The sequence below is a fragment of the Microcebus murinus genome, chromosome 18 (assembly GCF_040939455.1).
Source record: "Microcebus murinus isolate Inina chromosome 18, M.murinus_Inina_mat1.0, whole genome shotgun sequence".
NCBI classification, from domain to species: Eukaryota; Metazoa; Chordata; class Mammalia; order Primates; family Cheirogaleidae; genus Microcebus; species Microcebus murinus.
In genome coordinates, this window is record NC_134121.1 from 15,615,406 (window position 1) to 15,632,850 (window position 17,445).

General features: G+C 45.0%; 1 protein-coding gene across 1 annotated transcript in view; it reads right to left on the reverse strand.

The window, feature by feature from the left end:
- Positions 1–390: 390 nt before the first annotated feature.
- The window catches only part of NLRP1 (NLR family pyrin domain containing 1), a 46,536-nt gene continuing 29,481 nt past the window's right edge, over positions 391–17,445 (reverse strand). The window contains exons 11-16 of the mRNA XM_075994214.1: positions 15,685–15,908; positions 8,277–8,539; positions 7,656–7,781; positions 5,165–5,306; positions 3,248–3,292; positions 391–2,826 (exon numbers count right to left, since the gene is read on the reverse strand). Coding sequence (XP_075850329.1) covers positions 2,504–2,826; positions 3,248–3,292; positions 5,165–5,306; positions 7,656–7,781; positions 8,277–8,539; positions 15,685–15,908 — 1,123 coding nt within the window. The 3' untranslated portion in view covers positions 391–2,503. The remainder of the gene's footprint in view (positions 2,827–3,247; positions 3,293–5,164; positions 5,307–7,655; positions 7,782–8,276; positions 8,540–15,684; positions 15,909–17,445) is intronic.

Consider the following 17,445-nt stretch of genomic DNA (forward strand, 5'->3'; position numbering starts at 1 on the left):
ATGTTGTCCACACTAGTGTTGGACTCCTGGACTCAAGCAATCTTCCTATTTCACCCTCCTGAATAGCTGCATTATAGGCACAAGCTACTGCACCTGGCTAGACTAGATTTTAAAAGTGTGGTGTTACACATACAAGTGGAACAGTCACTTGAGAGACTAGTGTCGTTGCGACAAGGGGTGTGTGTTTGTGTGTTTTAAGAATAGAGATTTAAATAATGAAGTAATTGTACATATCGAAGGAACTGCCGGTGGAAAGGGAAAAACTGCCTGGAGATGTAAAACGAAGGAGATGTTAAGTGGGGCAAGGTTTCATGGGAATTGAGAGCAGATGAGGTGGAATAAGAGCATGGGTGCCAGTAGGAGAGACAAGGACCTCATCCTCCAAAACAGAGGGAAAAAGGAAAAGATGATTGAGAGAGAAAGTTAGAGAAAACTCTTAGATAGAATAGAGAATCTGACTAAATATCTGTAGCCTCCATTTTATTCAGTTATTTAAATATGTATGATTTGAATATATACTTTGACCAAGGCAGACAAGGTACCTCTGCTCATGGAGGTTATAGTTTTGAGAGCTTTATCAGGTAGATATGGGTATTTATAATTTCCTGGGTTCCTCCTGGGTTATCTTAACCAAAGAACACAGGAAATAATTTGGTTCTTTTCTCAATTATCCTAAAGGTGATATAACAAGGACCATTCCAGATGCACAGGAAAGAAGTTAATTCATTATATATATTGAATGCCTGGGCTTTAGGGCTTAATTCTCTCGTGGACCCTGGTACAGTAGTAAGTATAGGATATGATTTGGGACCTTACTGTGGGAGTTTGATGGGTTGGGGAGAGCAAACCATGATGTGGATTGTCATTCCTTTGGTTATGACTATAAAAAATCAAGACAGGCTGCCAGGCTTAATGGTTCACACTTGTAATCCCAGCATTTTGGGATTCTGAGGTGGGAGGGTAGCTTGAGGCCAGGAGTTTAAGACTAGCCTGGGCAATATAGTGAGACCTCATCTCTAGAAAAAAAAATCAAAAATAAATTAGCTAGGTATGGTGATCTACGCCTGTGGTCCCAGCTACATGGGAGGCTGAAGCAGGAGGATCATTTGAGCCTAGGAATTCAAAGCAATAGTGCGATATGAACGTGGTTGTGGAAAGAGCAGAATCTTTCTGAAACTATTGGTATGTTTCTTTTTGTGAACCTGAATGACAAACTGTAAAACGTGGTACCCATGACTTCCTCTTCAGGTTTGATTAATTTGCTAGAGCAGGTCACCGAACTTAAGGAAACACTGACATTTACCCATTTATTACAAAGGATATTACAAGGGACACACATGAAAAGATGGTAAAGAACATCTTTCTCAAAATTTTGGTGTCCTGGGACTAGATTTCATTATAGGACCTGTCCAAGAGCTGGGACACAAAAGTTCAAGAATATTCTGATCTCCAGAGGAAAGTCCCCACAGCCAGCCAAATTTATTGAACATGTGAGCAACATGGTCTGGGCAGAAAAGTCAGGGAGTCAACAAGGTGTGTAGCATCCCCCCAGTTGCCCCTGCTTTCTTTCTGTGTCCTGATGGAGAATCACAAAATGCCTTAACTGCTCTTTGACCCATCCAGCTGCCGCTTTTCCCAGTAGACTTGAACCAAAGCTAGGGCTTTGAATATTCACAGGCACTGATCAAGGTATCTAGGTTGTTGCCCCAAACACTGAAAGAAACTGGCCCCTGCTCTGAGCCAAATTCCTTAAACCATCATGTAAACTGCATACCTGACCCCTTGCTGTGGACACACCTGGGTAGAACAGCCCTTTTCTACAGCCTGGAGGGTGCAATGCAGCCCACTCTGTGTAGTTCCACTAACACATGGTTTGGACTGATCAATCTGCTGTTCAGTGCTTCTTTCTTTGGAATCTAACTGGCCCCATCTTGGGACTGCTTGGGGCACTCCCTTATAAGAATTCCCCTACTGTTGGTTTTGGGGTGACTCCCAACAGCAGGAGTGGGTTTGGCTGGATAGAACAACAACTGAAAAATCATAAACCTTCACACACCGCCCTCCCAATTCATAACCCATTCAGCCTCCCCAGGGACATGTGTCCATTTCCATGGTCTGTCTCCAGCCAGAGTGGAACAGTCCCATGTTCCTCCTACACCTTCTTGCATCTGGATGGGACAGTGAGGGCTCTGGGCTTGGCTGCTTGTGGCCACCACACGAAGCTCTGCAAGGTCTGCTGGACTCTTGCCAGCTCCAGATGGACGTTATTCCCTTAGATACTGTTATCTCACCTGGACCGCAGCCTGGGAAGGCCACAGGAGGCAGTCTGGAACCTGTGTGGCATCACTGGGCTTGGACATATAATGCCCAGAAGAAGCAGCAGCAAAGCTCCATCACTTTAGTGCTGGAAGACAAGTCAGATGGCAATTTGTTTACAGATGAAGAAACTAAGAAACAAAGAAGAGTCAGGTAGAGCCAGGATCCAAAAGCAGATGTTCAGACTTCAGCTTCTGAGTGACAAGAGCCCACCTTTGCCACCCCACTTCTCCCAGAGCTCCACAATGAGGTGAGGGTGGGTCTCTTTCAGGGCTTGGTAGAGTCGATCTTTGCAGGCCTGGTCCCAGGACTGGCTGAAGCTGAACAGCTTTCGCATCTGGCCCGGCCTGGTGGCCTCGGCCCGCACCCTCTCATACTGCTCCTCGCTCAGCACCTGTCCATGCAACTTGTCCAAGACAGGGTCCACCGATGTCACTCTTGCCACTAGCTGCTCTCGGTACCGGTCTACGAAGTGCAACAAGGCCGGTGTGTCCGGGGATGAAGGTGAGGCTGGCAATGAACAAAGAAGGGCTCCCACCAAATACTCTACCTCCATCCCCCACTTCCAGCCCTTTTCTCTCTCATCTCTGGCTTCCTCTCCCTCTGGAAAGGCATTTGACCATCAGAAAGGCATCTCTGCCTTACCTCATGTCAGCATCTAGCTGGGTATTCTGCCCAAGTGGGGCATGGTAGTGTGGTCCATTATGGGGGCATTTGAAGTTTTGTGGGGGATTCTAAGACTTCTGTGGGAAGGAACTAGGGGAATCAGGAGGGATTCTGCCCTGGGACATACACCATTCTCTAGGTCTTGATCCTAGTGAGCTTTGCAATGGTAGAGTCCCTTCTGTTCTCTCTCTCATTCTGTCCAGGACCAGATAGTTCACCCCAGAACTCTCACTGGCTCCTGTGCTCCCTAAGAGCTGTTACTGACCTATGGGGGCTGGAGGGTCCAGGGTAGCTGCGGGTCTGAGATCTCCTGGAGGAAAACAGAGATAAATGAGCATGTGTTGCAGTAGTAGTTATTAACACACATGATACACTTCCAAGCTCCCACTCACTTCTGAGATTCTTTGATTCAGAATCTCTTCCTTATGCATATGTGGAAACTGAGACCCAGAGGCTATGAACATAGACCAATAAAGAGAGAGAATTCATCTGAATGAGCAGTAGCAATTTCTTCCAAACATTGCAGACTCGGGTTTATCTACTGTTTCCCTGATCTGAATCCCTGTTGGAGAATTAACCAAATTCCTTGCTAGGTAAAGCTTTAACTATTTGATATCTTCTTACTCTGAGTAGAAATCTACTTTCCTGTCCTTGTTTGGCCTTGTAGACGGGCACAGACCAAATATGTGTCTTCTGGATTTGGATGGTCAGAATCAAGAATCAAGATCAAGCAATCTTAGCACGTGGGAAGAACGACTGAACTTGAAGGAAAATCAAGTAACAAAGAGAGAGAGAGAGAGAGAGAGAGAGAGAGAGAGAGAGAGAGAGAGAGAGAGAGAGAGAGAGAGAGAGAGGAGACTTAATATATTTATTTCAAAGGAGAGAAACGGGGAGTTCACTGCAGTTTGTGTGAACAAGGCCTGAGAGTCTGAGAAGATCCCAGGTTCAGTGTGACCTCACAGTGCAGAACGGGGGCACAAAGAGAGGGGAGTTCAGGCTGTGGTTCAGGGAGCACAGGGTCCATTTGGATGGAGGGAGGACGGTGTTCCACAGCCTGTGGGCTGACTGCACAGTCCGAGAGTCAATCCTGATTCATTTCTCAACTGGAGAATCTACTGTGCATGGTGGCAGCAAAGAATTTAAAGACCAAAATAGAGGAGGAATGATAGAAGGGAGTGGAGATGTTTAACTCCTGTAAGAGGAGACATAATGGAGGCCATGATCACATCAAGAGTCTGATGGGTTTTCCCGTGGGGAAGGAGAGAGACTTCTGTGAGCTCCAAGGGATAGAATTCAGATTGCCAGGAGGAGGAGGAGATTGGCTTAATATGAGGAAAAAGAATAATATTGCTGCTATTAATTAAGGACTACAGCATAATTCATGTACAAACACCAGTCTATTTAAACTTTCCAGCATTCCTACAAGTTAGTCATTATCATTCTCATGTTATATAGATAAGGACCCTGAGACTCAAAGGAGTTAAGTAATTTTGTGTAAGAGTGGGATTTGACCCAGTTTTGAAACTGGGGCTGGTTAGTTCACAGAAGCCATGACTGAGTAAAGCCCACCCTCTTTCCACCACACTGTGAGCCTGTTTGTAGCAACTCAAGAAACAGTTCCATTTGTATGACAGCTGACATTTGTCCCTAGAAGGAATGTTTGGGGGATTTGGGTTCTTGGTGTACTGGTGCTAGACTAAAGCTATAGGATTTCTCCATCCCTGAAATTTCACCATTTGATTCCCTATTGTCTACCTGGAAAATACTGAATGCTCCAAGGGAGAGTGTCTGATATTGCCAAAATTGGCTGAATCTGTACAACCACATAATCATCTAGTAATAATAATCATAAACCTTCAACACACACTTCCTATTCTTTCATTCCTCATCCAAAATATCATGAAAAGCTTTGCTAAAAGCCTTGTGAATGTCAAGATCTGTTAATTCAAGGGTAGTGTGGAGACACCATGGTGCACAGGGCTTAGAGAGTCAGACTGTCTTGAGTTTAAATTCTGGTCATAACAACAGTTAAGTCATTTGAAAAAACCACCTAACTTCCCTGGGCTATTTCTTCTCATGAATAAATTGTGATAATGTACACTGTCACACTTACATGCACACATATTCACTGACTTCCTTTCTCCCCCAACCTCTGGGCTCCCTGGGCTTGTCCTGGTTTTACCTGGTTTCAGCAAGGCCTTCCATACCACAGTCTCATCTTTCTTGTCTCTCATTTGCAACCTGATCCCCGACCCCAACTGGCCAACGTAGATCTCCGAGAACAGCTGGGGTTCTCCGGGGCTCCGATAGCAGAGCTCCAGTTCCTGAAGAGACAAAAGAGTTGCCATCCTGTTCATCCTTCAAGTGAGATTCTTCCCACATCTGACACTACTTTGACCCTGTTTCATCCCATAGGGACATTCCAGTAACCTCCTGTACTGAAATCAGTTGCCATCATCAGACAGTGCTCTTTTCCATTTCCCACAAATGCTGACTCAGAAGGATGAGGACACAGCTGGGTACCTCATGGACAAGTCAGGATTCCTCCTTAAAAAGTAGTGCTCATTCATCCTAAGCCAGATCCTCCTCCCCGCACCATGAACCAGATCCTTCTTCCTCTACTCCCCTATCTTGAATCCAAACCCTAATTGCTCCAGCACAAAGCCTATCTTGCTAATGGATCCTAAACTTGACCTGCTTTCAAACAACAGGAAATTTATATGCATCCCCTTTCCTGAGTCATACCCAAGGCAGAACTCTTTATTCACAACTGTCTTCCAAACATGCTCCTTCTCCAGTTTTCACAAACTTGGTATATGGTTCCAAATTAGGGATCATCCTTAACTCCTTCCTATGCACATCCAAGCCCCCATGTCCTGTTGGCTCTACCACCAAAATATACCCTGAGTCCATCAACTTTTCTCCGTCTTCACTCAGGAGGATGTGACATTGAAGCTGAGACTGCAGTGACGAGAAGGGTTCAGGCACGTGGACATTTCTGGCATATCTAGTCCCTCTGGAGACATTAAATTGAAGATTACAAGAAATCCTTCAGAAATCATGGACTTCAGAGTTGGATAGCTTCTGCCCAAGATGTTGGAATAAGATACATTTTCTGATTCTTCAACACTCTTTCCTGTACCTTTATTGCTAATCTTCTTCCATTATTCTGCTTTGACACCTTCTGAAACACTGATATGATCACCCTTATCTTCATTCTATTATTTCTGACTCCCTGTGGTTTCCTTCTACCATGTAGGAAAAACAAACCTCTCTTGTATGTTTTCCCAGACCCAGCTACTGCTCGGAATTTAACTGATTGCTGGATTCATTATCCCCTACCTTACCTTGCAGATAAAAATTAATGGCTAGTCAAGGTGGAATTTTCCCTGTAGCAAATACTTTCTGTTGAGTTATACTTGTTGTAAATAGAAGAATTTCTGACTAAGAAAGACATCACTGCATCCCCCTGGCTTTCATAAATAGAACCAGCCAGAGTCTGGATATGTTTTATTGACTGGCTTCCATAATCTAGGCCCCTGGTTTGGAGACCTATTACTAAGACTAATAGTCCTTTTGTTTTTGATAACTGCCTGTGTTCCAGTTGTCCAAAGTACCCTGTCCTGAGTCTTACATGCTGCACAGCTATTGTTATGTCAGATGGTTCAAAGACTCATCTCACAACAAAAGGAGAAAGAAAGAAGGATTAACCCTGGTTCAACTACAGACTACCATTCAGCAAATGTGGGCCATAGTGAAGATTTGTATATCAAGGATTAATGCCCAGTGGCCCGACTTCATGTGCCTTTCACCCTAAGGGTGGACTGAGAAAGCACAAAAAGCAGCCTCTTACCCCTCAGAAGGGATCTGAGGCTCCCAGCTGGACCTCAGTGTTATCACAAACAGACTGAGACTCACATCGCTGCCGTGTTGTCCTTTGGTCAAACACACACAGTCTCAGAACGTCCACTACAGACAGGTCACTGGGCAGTCAAGAAAATGCCAAAGATACCACCTGTGCTAAATGAGCGAGGACTACTTGTTTAGCAGTTACAGCTTTGTGCTTGCTTTACTTTACCCTCTCCAGAGAGATTTGTTGAGATTCCCATTTGTAGAATTGTCCCTGTTTACTAAAAATGCCCAATCTAGAGCAAATCTCCATTTCCTTAGACCTTCCTCCAAATTACCTAACTAAGGCCCAAATCCTACAGTAGGTTCTTTCTAACACCCTTTTACTGAGACACCCTGTGTTTTCCCTGGTGTGTGTACTCCTGACACAATGAGTGACAGACCCAACGTGTTCGGCTGCAGGTGTGTTCCTGTGGATGTTCACTGGAGGCCAGTAGCTCCCTACAGCCGAAGCACTTCCCAGTGACCCCAAGTTAAACCCCATTGATCTCCACATCCTGAGTGTGATCCTCTTTCCCTTTCCCTTTTCCTTTGAGTCTCAGTCTGTTTGTGATAACACTGAGGTCCAGCTGGGAGCCTCAGATCCCTTCTGAGGGGTCAGAGGCTGCTTTTTGTCCTCCAATCTCTGCAGCATTCCTACTTCCCCATACCCCACTCCCTTTCTGTCCAATCCGAATTTGCCGCACCCCTTTGCAGCACTGAGACCTGTCCCACAAGGATTCCTGAGCATGCCCTCTGATCGCGGCAAACACTGGGATGCTCACCTCAGGAGTTATCTCCAGGTTTTCTGAGCCAGAGACAGTGTAGCGAGAGCCCATGTACAATGAGGTCAGCGGGGGTGGCTTGTGTATTCGCACAAACTGGAACTTCTTTTCTTCATCGTCGATGGCCTAAGGAATGTCCAGAATAATGATTAAGAGAGGATTTTGCCCCATAGGATCTGGTCTGAATAGGGGAGATGGTGTTTCTGTGTTTGTATGTGGAGGCTACCACCTTTGCACCACTCACTCCCCAAGCACAGCCACACAGCCCCACACTGGGCCTCTGTCATCCTCAGGGTGGGAACAAAGGCATTGCTGGGCAAGAAGTGAGAATGGGGAAAGGCTGGTTTTAGGCACAGAGCCCTCCTATCCTTTGACTCCTGGAAAGAGACTGCAAACAGTTGTGCAAAGATGAGTGATGGAGCAGTAAACCCAGCTGGGGAGACATTAGGGAGTCAGGAGCCCAGCCTGTGGCTGAGCAGGGGGCAGGACTGTTCACCCACATAGAGGTTCCCTCTTACAAGAGGCCCATCCTAGTCAAGAACCTCTCTGGGGCCTCTTTGTCTGCATTTAGTGTTTACCACTAGTCCACCCTGACCCAGCCTTTCTGGTTCTTAGTGTCACCTTCCGAATGGAGCAGTCACTGGGGATCACGTAGAGGTGGAAGGTGACCTCCTTACGATAGAGGTGATGGTAGAGCAACACTGTGGAAGTGATGGGAATGAAACGCAGGGCTGCATGGACCATTCTCAGTAGAACTCCCATGGGGGAGAAGCTGGGGTTTTCCAGGATGGTATGATGTGGCTCCACTCTGGCTGGCTTCTCCAGGAGCATCCCCTCCTTTTTAAAGTGGGCCACTTGGAACAGGGAGATGTCCACATGGCCCCCTGTGAAAGAATGGAATAGATAGGCATGGATTTAGTGCCCTCACTGAGTCAGGCTTGGCTGGCACAGGAGGATCCCAGGGCTTTGGCTCCGGGACCTTCTTGGGGGAACACATATTGTGAATGTGTCTTCCCAAAATTCCTATGTCGAAATTGTAGCCCCCAAGTGATGGTATTAAAGGTGGAATTCCTACCACAATCATAGGAAAAAATTAGCTGAGTGTAGTTTTAGCTGCCTGTAGTTTTAGCTCCTAGGGAGGCTGACATGGCATGATTCCTTGAGACCAGGAATTTGAGTCCAGCCTTGGCAACATAGCAAGAACCTCATTTTCAAAATAAACGAAGTGTAACCTTTTGGGAGGTGACTAGATCATAGGGGCAGAATCCCCATGAATGGGACCAGTGCCTTAATAAAAGAGATCCAAGGGAACTTGCTCGTCTCTTCCACTCTGAGAGGACACATCTAGAATGGACCATCTAAGAGGAAGAGTACCCTCAAGAGACACCGAATCTGCTGGGACCTTGATCTTGTACTTCCCAGCTTCCCAAACTGAGAAACAAACCTCTCTTATTTATAAGCTACTAGTGAGAAAGATTTTATTATAGTATCCTGAATGGACTAAGACACCCAGCATGGAGAAGGGGTTATGCCTGGGTCTGGGGCCTTTGGAGGTTGCAGGTGATACTGTCTCTAGGGTGGGAGCACCTCAGGAACTTCTTTGAGCCAAACTTATACCCAGGTCCATCGCCTGGCCCTGGTGCTTGAAAGATACTGAACCTGTACTGGTGTTTATTCTGTACCTGTTAGGGACCATTGAGTGATGCTGGTAGGTTTGACTTTGGGCAGGTAGAGAACAAGAAGGAAGGGATGGTGGGAAATGGAGTGACCAAGGGTAACCTACATTATCAAATGGTCAAGGTACCCTACACTGGCCACTCACCATGCAAAAACTCTTCTCTTTGGGAAGAGCCACCTCCTCCAGCATTGTGTGGGGCTTGCTGAGGCTCTCACTCAGCAAGCTGCTACTCCCTGGCGGCTATGACACACGCATGCGGCCAAGCCTTGGCTAAGTCGATGTCCCTAACCAGAACCTCCAGCCTAGAGGGGTGGATCACAGATGAAGAGACAGATTATTTTGGCAGTGGCAGTAGAGTCAAACGTCCAGTGGCCCCATGGCAGGCAGATCCCACAGCAGCTGTGTCTGAAGTGGGGGTCTCTCCATATTTTTCTTGGTTTGATTTTGGTTGTGTCTTTGGTTTCTCAGCATCATTGTGTCAGTGTCTTTTTGTTCTCACTTAGACTTGTTGTAGAAGCTTTTGTAAGTCTATGAGCTACTCAAGAATCTTCCAATATATTCCTTCATCACACAGAATTGGTTTCTTTGACTTGAGGCTCTGACCAGTACACCAGGTAAAGAAGCTAAAGCCACAGGAGACAGTTTGAGCAATGAAGGCTGGTGGTGAAAGAGACACTGGCCTGCAGATGAGGAGTCCTGGCTCCATCACTGCATTGCCTGGCAACTGCTGCGATGTAGGTGGTTTCTGGGCAACAAGACATCTGGAAACCTGAACAAGGCCCTTAGTGGGTGGAGTACCAATCAGAATGTCACTGACTGATGTTAATCCTACAAGGACACATAGAGATCCTTACTTAAGTTTTCTCATTTATTAATTGCAGTTTTTGGATGAAAAATAATAGCATAATGTCATACCTCATATGAAACAATGAGGAACAATTCATCTATGAATCTCACATATAACTATTGCTACTATTGTAGCCTTTTCTGTCACAGTCTTTCTCTGTAGCAACACCTTTTCATAGTCATGTAGCTGTTTGTCTCCTGTTTTTCCCATGACAGTTTAAATGGTGCAGGCATCTGTCAGACCTTTCTAATGACCACAGCATATGATCCCTCCTAGTGGATACCTCACCCTGTAATTCACCATCCACTTCTTTCAGGAGCATGCTTCCAACTTTTTACCATGTTACTAACTTTTTACACAGCACTGCAATGCACATATTTCAGCAGAGAACATTTCTATTTCCCTTGAGTTATTGGCATGAAATCAGTAACTACCAAGGGATAGGAAAAGTGTGTGAAAGGGTAAGACCTTTTGTTTCTTCCAAAATTGCTTCTCCAAGAGGCGGTGCCACTTTGCACTGTCATCAGTGACACTAAATGGATGGTCTCACCTGGACCTCCACAGCATTGGAATGTCCTCATGTGTCAGATGCGGGAACTGAAACCCTGGGAGGGAAGTGCTTTTTTCAAGGCCACACAGCTAGTCTTGGTCCTAGGACCAGATCCCAGATCACTGACCACAGATAGTGATACTCACAGATGCTCTGTGCCAAACTAATTTTGGCTGAATTCTGGAAGGTGCTGTGTGTCTCCAACTTCCCTTCTTGCTAGGGTGGCTGACTGTGTCCCAGCTTGCCCAGGACTGAGAGGGTTCCTAGGATGCAAGACTGTCAGTGTTAAGATCAAGAAAGTCCTGGACTATCTGAGAGGAGTTGGTCACCTTCCTTCTTGCCTATTCTGTCCTTTCCATAGACAGTAGCAGAATCACCTTCTCCAAACCTGACAGTATGTTTGTGTTGATAGATTGGAGAGAAAAGAGAAGCAACAAGGAAGATCATGGCCTGAAGGAGAAGAAGCTTGAGTGTTGACTGGGAGAAATCTCATTGGCAAGAAGAACTTCTGTGCAGAGCTGCGTTTAGTTGGTCTCATTAGAAATATTTAGACAAGCCAGTTTCGGTGGTAGGGTCTAGGGCCCAAGGGTTTACATCTGCTCATTAAACAAAACTTTATTGAGCCCTTACAATGTGTCAGGCCCTGTGCATGTAGCTGTGAGCAGGAGGATGCAGGCACTGCAATTCCAGAGCTCATGGCCCAACAGGGAAGACAGGCTGATGGCCCAAGGCATCACAAGTGCTTTGTCAGGCTAAGCCCATTGGCTTCCTCCTCATTTCCCAGAGGCATGCTCAGTGTTTGCCTTGGGCCATTGTTGCTCATGCTGCAGTCCAGGGACCTGGGGACTCTCCTGCTCTTAGACCCTGCCATTGGGCCTGTGGCCTTTATGCCATGGCCCTGCCTTCCCTGCTTAGTGTGTTGCCTGCAGCTTCCAGGCTCAGGTGAGCTGTTGTAGCAGAGACTCCTGCTCAAGGAGGGACAATGGGTCCCCCATCACGTGAGAGCCATGTAGCAGTGTGTTTAAATGATATAGACTGTCTGAGTTTGACACCCAGCAAAAGCCCTAAGTAGCAAAGCAACTGTGAGCAGATTACTTAACCTCTCCACACATCATCAGTGAAGCCAATAGCAGTGTCCACCTCCCCGTGTCATTGTGAACATTGAATTGGTTTGTGTCTGTAGAGCACTTGGGATAGCAAGGGTTACCTGCTGTTATCACAGATAAAATGCAGCCTGACCAAGCACATCACTCATGGATGTTGTGGTTCTTTCTCTTTCTTCCTCAAACAACTTGGCACAGTCCCCCTGGTAACCCTTGGGGTTTGGGAACAAAAAATACTATGATCTTTTTTATTTTTTATTTTTATTTTAATACTAGAGCGCAGTGCTTTCCTCACAGTGTGCTTTGCTCCCAGTGTGCAGCTTGAATTGTGATCATAGCTCACTGCAACCTCCAACTCCTGAACTCAAGTGATCCTGCCAGCTTCACCTCTCAAAGTCCTAGGATTACAGGGTTGAGTTGCCGTGCTCAGCCCTAAGGGCCTTTTAAGATGTATTTTCGTGAATCTGCATTTTTGAGACGCTCTATTGTTACATGAGTTAGAAGGTGCTGGTTCCAGAGAACCCACAGTTTTGAGGCATGTGGGATATCATTGTGGTTCCTTGTAATCTAATCTGGTTCAGGTAAGCTCCTGGGTGGGTCAGGAGGGGGAGAGGGAAGAGCTGGTGAATGAGCCCACCAAGGTGGCTATGTCAAGTGTCTTTGTTCTCCATGGGCAGCACAGAAAGGAGCATGTGAGACAAAAAATGAGGAAGTGGAGAACAGGGGTCTTTGCCTTCTGAAGGAGATGGGGTGGTGGGGAAGGCGAGGGTCTGCAAAGACAGGGCCAGCTTCATGGGTGTGTGGCCTGTGCGGTTGGTCACTCAGAGCCCTGAGCTCAGAAGGCACCTGGTTTAATATTCTACTGTCACCATTTTAATAGTCCTCTTAATCATTTTTGAACAAGACACATGGCTAATAAGAGATATGCATTTTGCATTGGGCCCCACAACTGATGGAGCTGGTCCTGCAGGAGGGTGAGAATGGCCAGAGTGCTGAGGTAAGGTCTGCCAGACCCCAGGGTGAAGCTGGGAGGCTGAAAGCTCTAAGCTCTAGCTCTAGTGGGAGGAAACTCACTGTGGAAAATTGATGACTCAACAGAGGACTTCAGCAATAAGAGTGAAGAAGTGGCCAGTGCCCAAATCCTAAACCAGACCTCTGATTAGCAGTGAGGTCATTGTTGCAGGGCAACAAACAGCTTCAGCCCAGAGAGCAGGCAGCAGGGATTCCTGGAAGGGGCCCTGCCCAACCCCCGGGTTGCTTTCCTCCCTCCCCCACCAGACATTACCATAGAACCTTCCCTAGGGAACTCTGCATGGCCCTGTCTGTTAAGCCAGGGTCTCCAGGACTCCTGGGGCCCTGGCCTATATTTCCCTGCCCTGCACTTTCCTTCTGGTGTGTAGCTTGAATTGTCTCCTGAGCTTTTGTGGCCTCTACAAACAAGACTTTCTGGGTCTGGGTACTAGGCAGTTCCTTTCTTTGTATTTTTCTCATTCCATTTTTTTTTTCTACTTGTTTCTAAATGACTTTTCTTATGTATATGCTTTGAGTGATTACCCTAATATTTTAATGTGCATACTTAAAGTCTAGATTAATACCTTTACCTCGAGGTGATACCAAATATATTGAACTACTGGGGAGATACTATGAATTAATTTAAAAACTAATATATACAGTAAAAATTAAAAAATATATCGATTTTCACTACTTAACTAATCTGTACATATCATGAAAGTGCTTACAACTGATAGAAGCTGTAACACAAATTGTTTATCCAGTCATTCTGTCATCAGTTAAAGGAAGCTCCTGCCTGAGTCCTGATTTGACATGGGGAACCACATCAGATTCTTCTTTCTCACTACACGTTAGACATTAGGTCCCTGGCACTCAGCATTGTCTAGGTTTCATTCTATGCCAGGTCTACCCAGGTGGCCAGGGGTGGGGAGCCTGTGCTGCAGCCCTTGCTCACAACAGTGCTCTGTGTGCCCCCATCTGCTGCCTCACAGGCTCCGACCCTCCCGCCTGCCCTGGGCTGGTCCACGGCAAAGCTGCCTTGGCCACCCCTGCCATGCTGCACCGCAGCCAACTGAATGATGTTGTTAGGTAGTGTGTGGTCTCAATACATAAAGAATTTCCCTTTACTGCCCTGTTCAGAAGCATTTCGGTATTTAAACCTGGACAGTATTCGTGGCGCATCTGTTTGAAGGTCAGCCTTGCCTACCAAGATCATGGAATCCTTTAACACTCTTAGATGCTATTATTGTTGGTATTTATTTAGTTATCTCTCTCTAATAAATCCCCACATATCAGACTTTAATATCATTGCTTTCTGTAGTCGATGTTGTGTTAGATTTTCCTACACATGTCTCAGGGGTTTTGCTTATCATTCCGTCTTGCACCTCGCATCTTCCATGTGGGATCATTTTCCTTTAGCCGGTGCTGCATCCGTTAGAATTTCTTTCCGTGAGCATTTGTTTGTGTTAAGTGCTCTTGGGTTTGGTTTTTAGTTTATTTTAAAGTGTTTTATTTTATCCTTTTCTTAAAAAATAAAGTTATTAATTTTATGTTTATAATTTTTGACAGACAGTATTTTAGAGTGCATTGAGGAGATAATTTCATTTTCTTACACCTCCATTGCTGCTGTTCAAAAATCAGTCATCAGCCTCATGGCAGTTCTTTGTAGGCTATCTCTCTTTCTGACTACTGTCAAGACCTTCCAGATACTTTGTTGTTCTGTAGTTTCACCAAAGTGAGTCAAATCTTGGTGTCTTTCTCTCCCTCGTCTGTCTGTCCCTCTTCGGATTTTTGGATTTCTCATTCTGAGAAGTAGCTTATCCCTCAGCAACACTAGAAATTTCTTGACAATTATTAAATATTCTCTCTATGAATATTGTATCTTTCTCCATTCTCTCTATTAGATCCTCTGGAAACTAATTTGATGTATATTAGGTCTTCTCATGGTATCATCTATCTATGTTACTTGTTCTTCTTTAAAAATTTCCTTACATTTTCTGTCAATTTAATTTGATTCCAAATTTGGCTTAACATGTTTAATGTTTTCTTCCTTCTTGCTCATATTTTTCAGACTACTTATTTCTTCACGCATGTTATACATACTTATTTTATGTTCTGTTTCTGATAATTCCAGTTTCTGAAGTATTTAAGGGAATGACTCTGGTACCTGTAGTTCCCACTGACTCTCATTTATGGTGCCTTAGTTACCCTTTGTAATATTTTTGACTGTGAGCTTCTTTCTTGGAACTTTATCTGTGGGAAGTCTCAGAGGTGACCGAGGTTGGGATACACTATGACTACTGTCTTCTATTGGGATGCCTGTCTCTCATGGCTCCAGCTCTCAAATGCTATCTGGTGACACTGTTTCTTCTCCCTCCTGTAGGTGTAGTAATGGCTTCCCAGGGTTGCTAGTCTCCAGGTACCCAAACATTCCACATTAGTTCAAGTCGCCCTACCTTGTATATAGTCCTGTCTTTGAAAAGTCTCTTCAAAAATCTCCATGGAGAATATAATCTGTTTCCTGTTGGGACCCTGAGTGACACAATCTATATAAAGAGCACTGAATAAATGCTAGTTACTATTGTCATTGAGGAAATCATTTTCCATTTAGGGAATTTTTCAAGTAAGCACAGGCAAAAATAATTGTGAGGCTGGCGACATGAGTTTCAAGACACATATGTTCAAAGAAGACCAGAATGAGGAACAATCTCAGTCTCCACCTCCATAACCCTCTCCCTGTCCCTCTAAGGAAGCCACAAGCCCCTCTCCCAGGACAGCATTGTCCCACACTCCCCTTCAGGGCCATTATTAGCCACCCTCCATCTTTCCCTCTTGTTTACCTTGGAGGTCCACAAAGTGAGGGAGGTGCACAGCTGCCACGGATCCCGCCTCAGCCTTGATATCAAACAGAGGCCCTGCCACCATCCAGCTGTGCTGTGGGCTGGTCCCACGCAGGAACTGGTCCCAGGAACAGAACTCAATGTCGATGGTCACTGCCCTTCTCACCACAAAGTGGAGGCCTGTGTTGGGCCAGTAGTAGGAGCCAGACCCGGGGAAGTGAACTCTGGGAGGCAGAGGGAGAGGCAGACACTACATTACACAAACTCGCTGAGTACCTGCTGGACGCCAGACACTCTGCAGGGGCTTTTGAATATGGCAGAGCAGTTGCAAGCCCAGACTTCAGAGTCAGACAGATTTGGGTTTTAGTCCTGTCTCTTCTACTCTCGCACTGCGGATCCAGGAGCAAGTCACGTAACCTGTCTATTGTCAGTTTCCTCATCTCTAAGTAGGAATAGCAACAGCACCCATTTTATAGTTGTGAGGATACGTAACTAATGCATGCTGGCAGCTTGTACAAATCTGGGGGAAGTTAGCTGTTTCTATCATGATGACAGGACAGTGCTGCTGCTGCTGATGAAATGGGCAAATGTTGTTATTTCTAAAGGGCCATTTACCAATAATAACACTCTATATTATAATTTTTTTTTGTTTATTTGGTTTTTTTTTTTTTTAGAGACAAAGTCAGGCTCTGTCACCTAGGCTGGAGTGCAGTGGCACAATCATAGCTCACTATAACTGCAAGCAATACTCCCACCTTAGCCTCATGAGTAGCTAGGACAACAGGTACCACCACCACTGGCTAAATTTTTTAAAATTTTTGTGTAGACAGAGGGATCTTTCTATGTTGCACAGGCTGGTCTCAAATCCCTGGTTTCAAATGATCTTCTCATTTTGGCCTCCCAAAGTGCTGCTATTATAGGTGGGAGCCAGTGTACCTGGCCCACATGCTAATATTAATGGTCAACCCTTGGAGCTGAAAACAATGCTTTATAGACATCTTAAGTGACTTTTCCATGTGGCAATGTTGGGGTCCTGGGATGCCAGCTTCTATATATGTGAGTTGGGAGTCACACTGTCTTCCAGTGGGGATAATGACTGTGACAGTGTTTGGTGAATGGTAATGTGCTATATAAGAGATCAGGCTGGCCTTGGAGGGCAGGGCCACCATCTTCATTTTAGGGTTCTCAACTACTAGTACGGTCCTTAGCACAAAGTGGCTATTAATAAAATGGGAGCACATAGATTTAAAGAGATTTAAGTGAGATTTAAGAGATATAACAAATCAAATACAGGGAGTGGCCATTGTTTAGATCCTGATTAGAACAAACCACCTGCAAGAACACATTTTATATAATTGAGCAAATCTGAATCTGGACTAGGTATTAGATAATATTAAAACTTATTGGCAGCTTTGTTAAATGTGATAATGGCACTATGGTTATGGAAGACAAGGCTTTTATTTTCATTTTTGAGACACATAAAATATTTAAGGATAAAATCACCAGATGTCTTGAATTTAAAGTATTATAAAAATTTATGTGAAATAGGAAGTACATGGAAAAAATAAAAAGAAAATATTGTGAAAATAACAAAAGGAGGAGAAAATAAACAGTTGAAATGAATTTGGCATATTCGTGGTTGAAGCTGTGTAATGAGTACATAGAAGTTGCTTGTACTCTTTATTTTGGTATATATCTGAAAACTCTCATGATAAAATATATTTTCCCTATAATAAAACATGCACACCCAGTGTCTCAGCC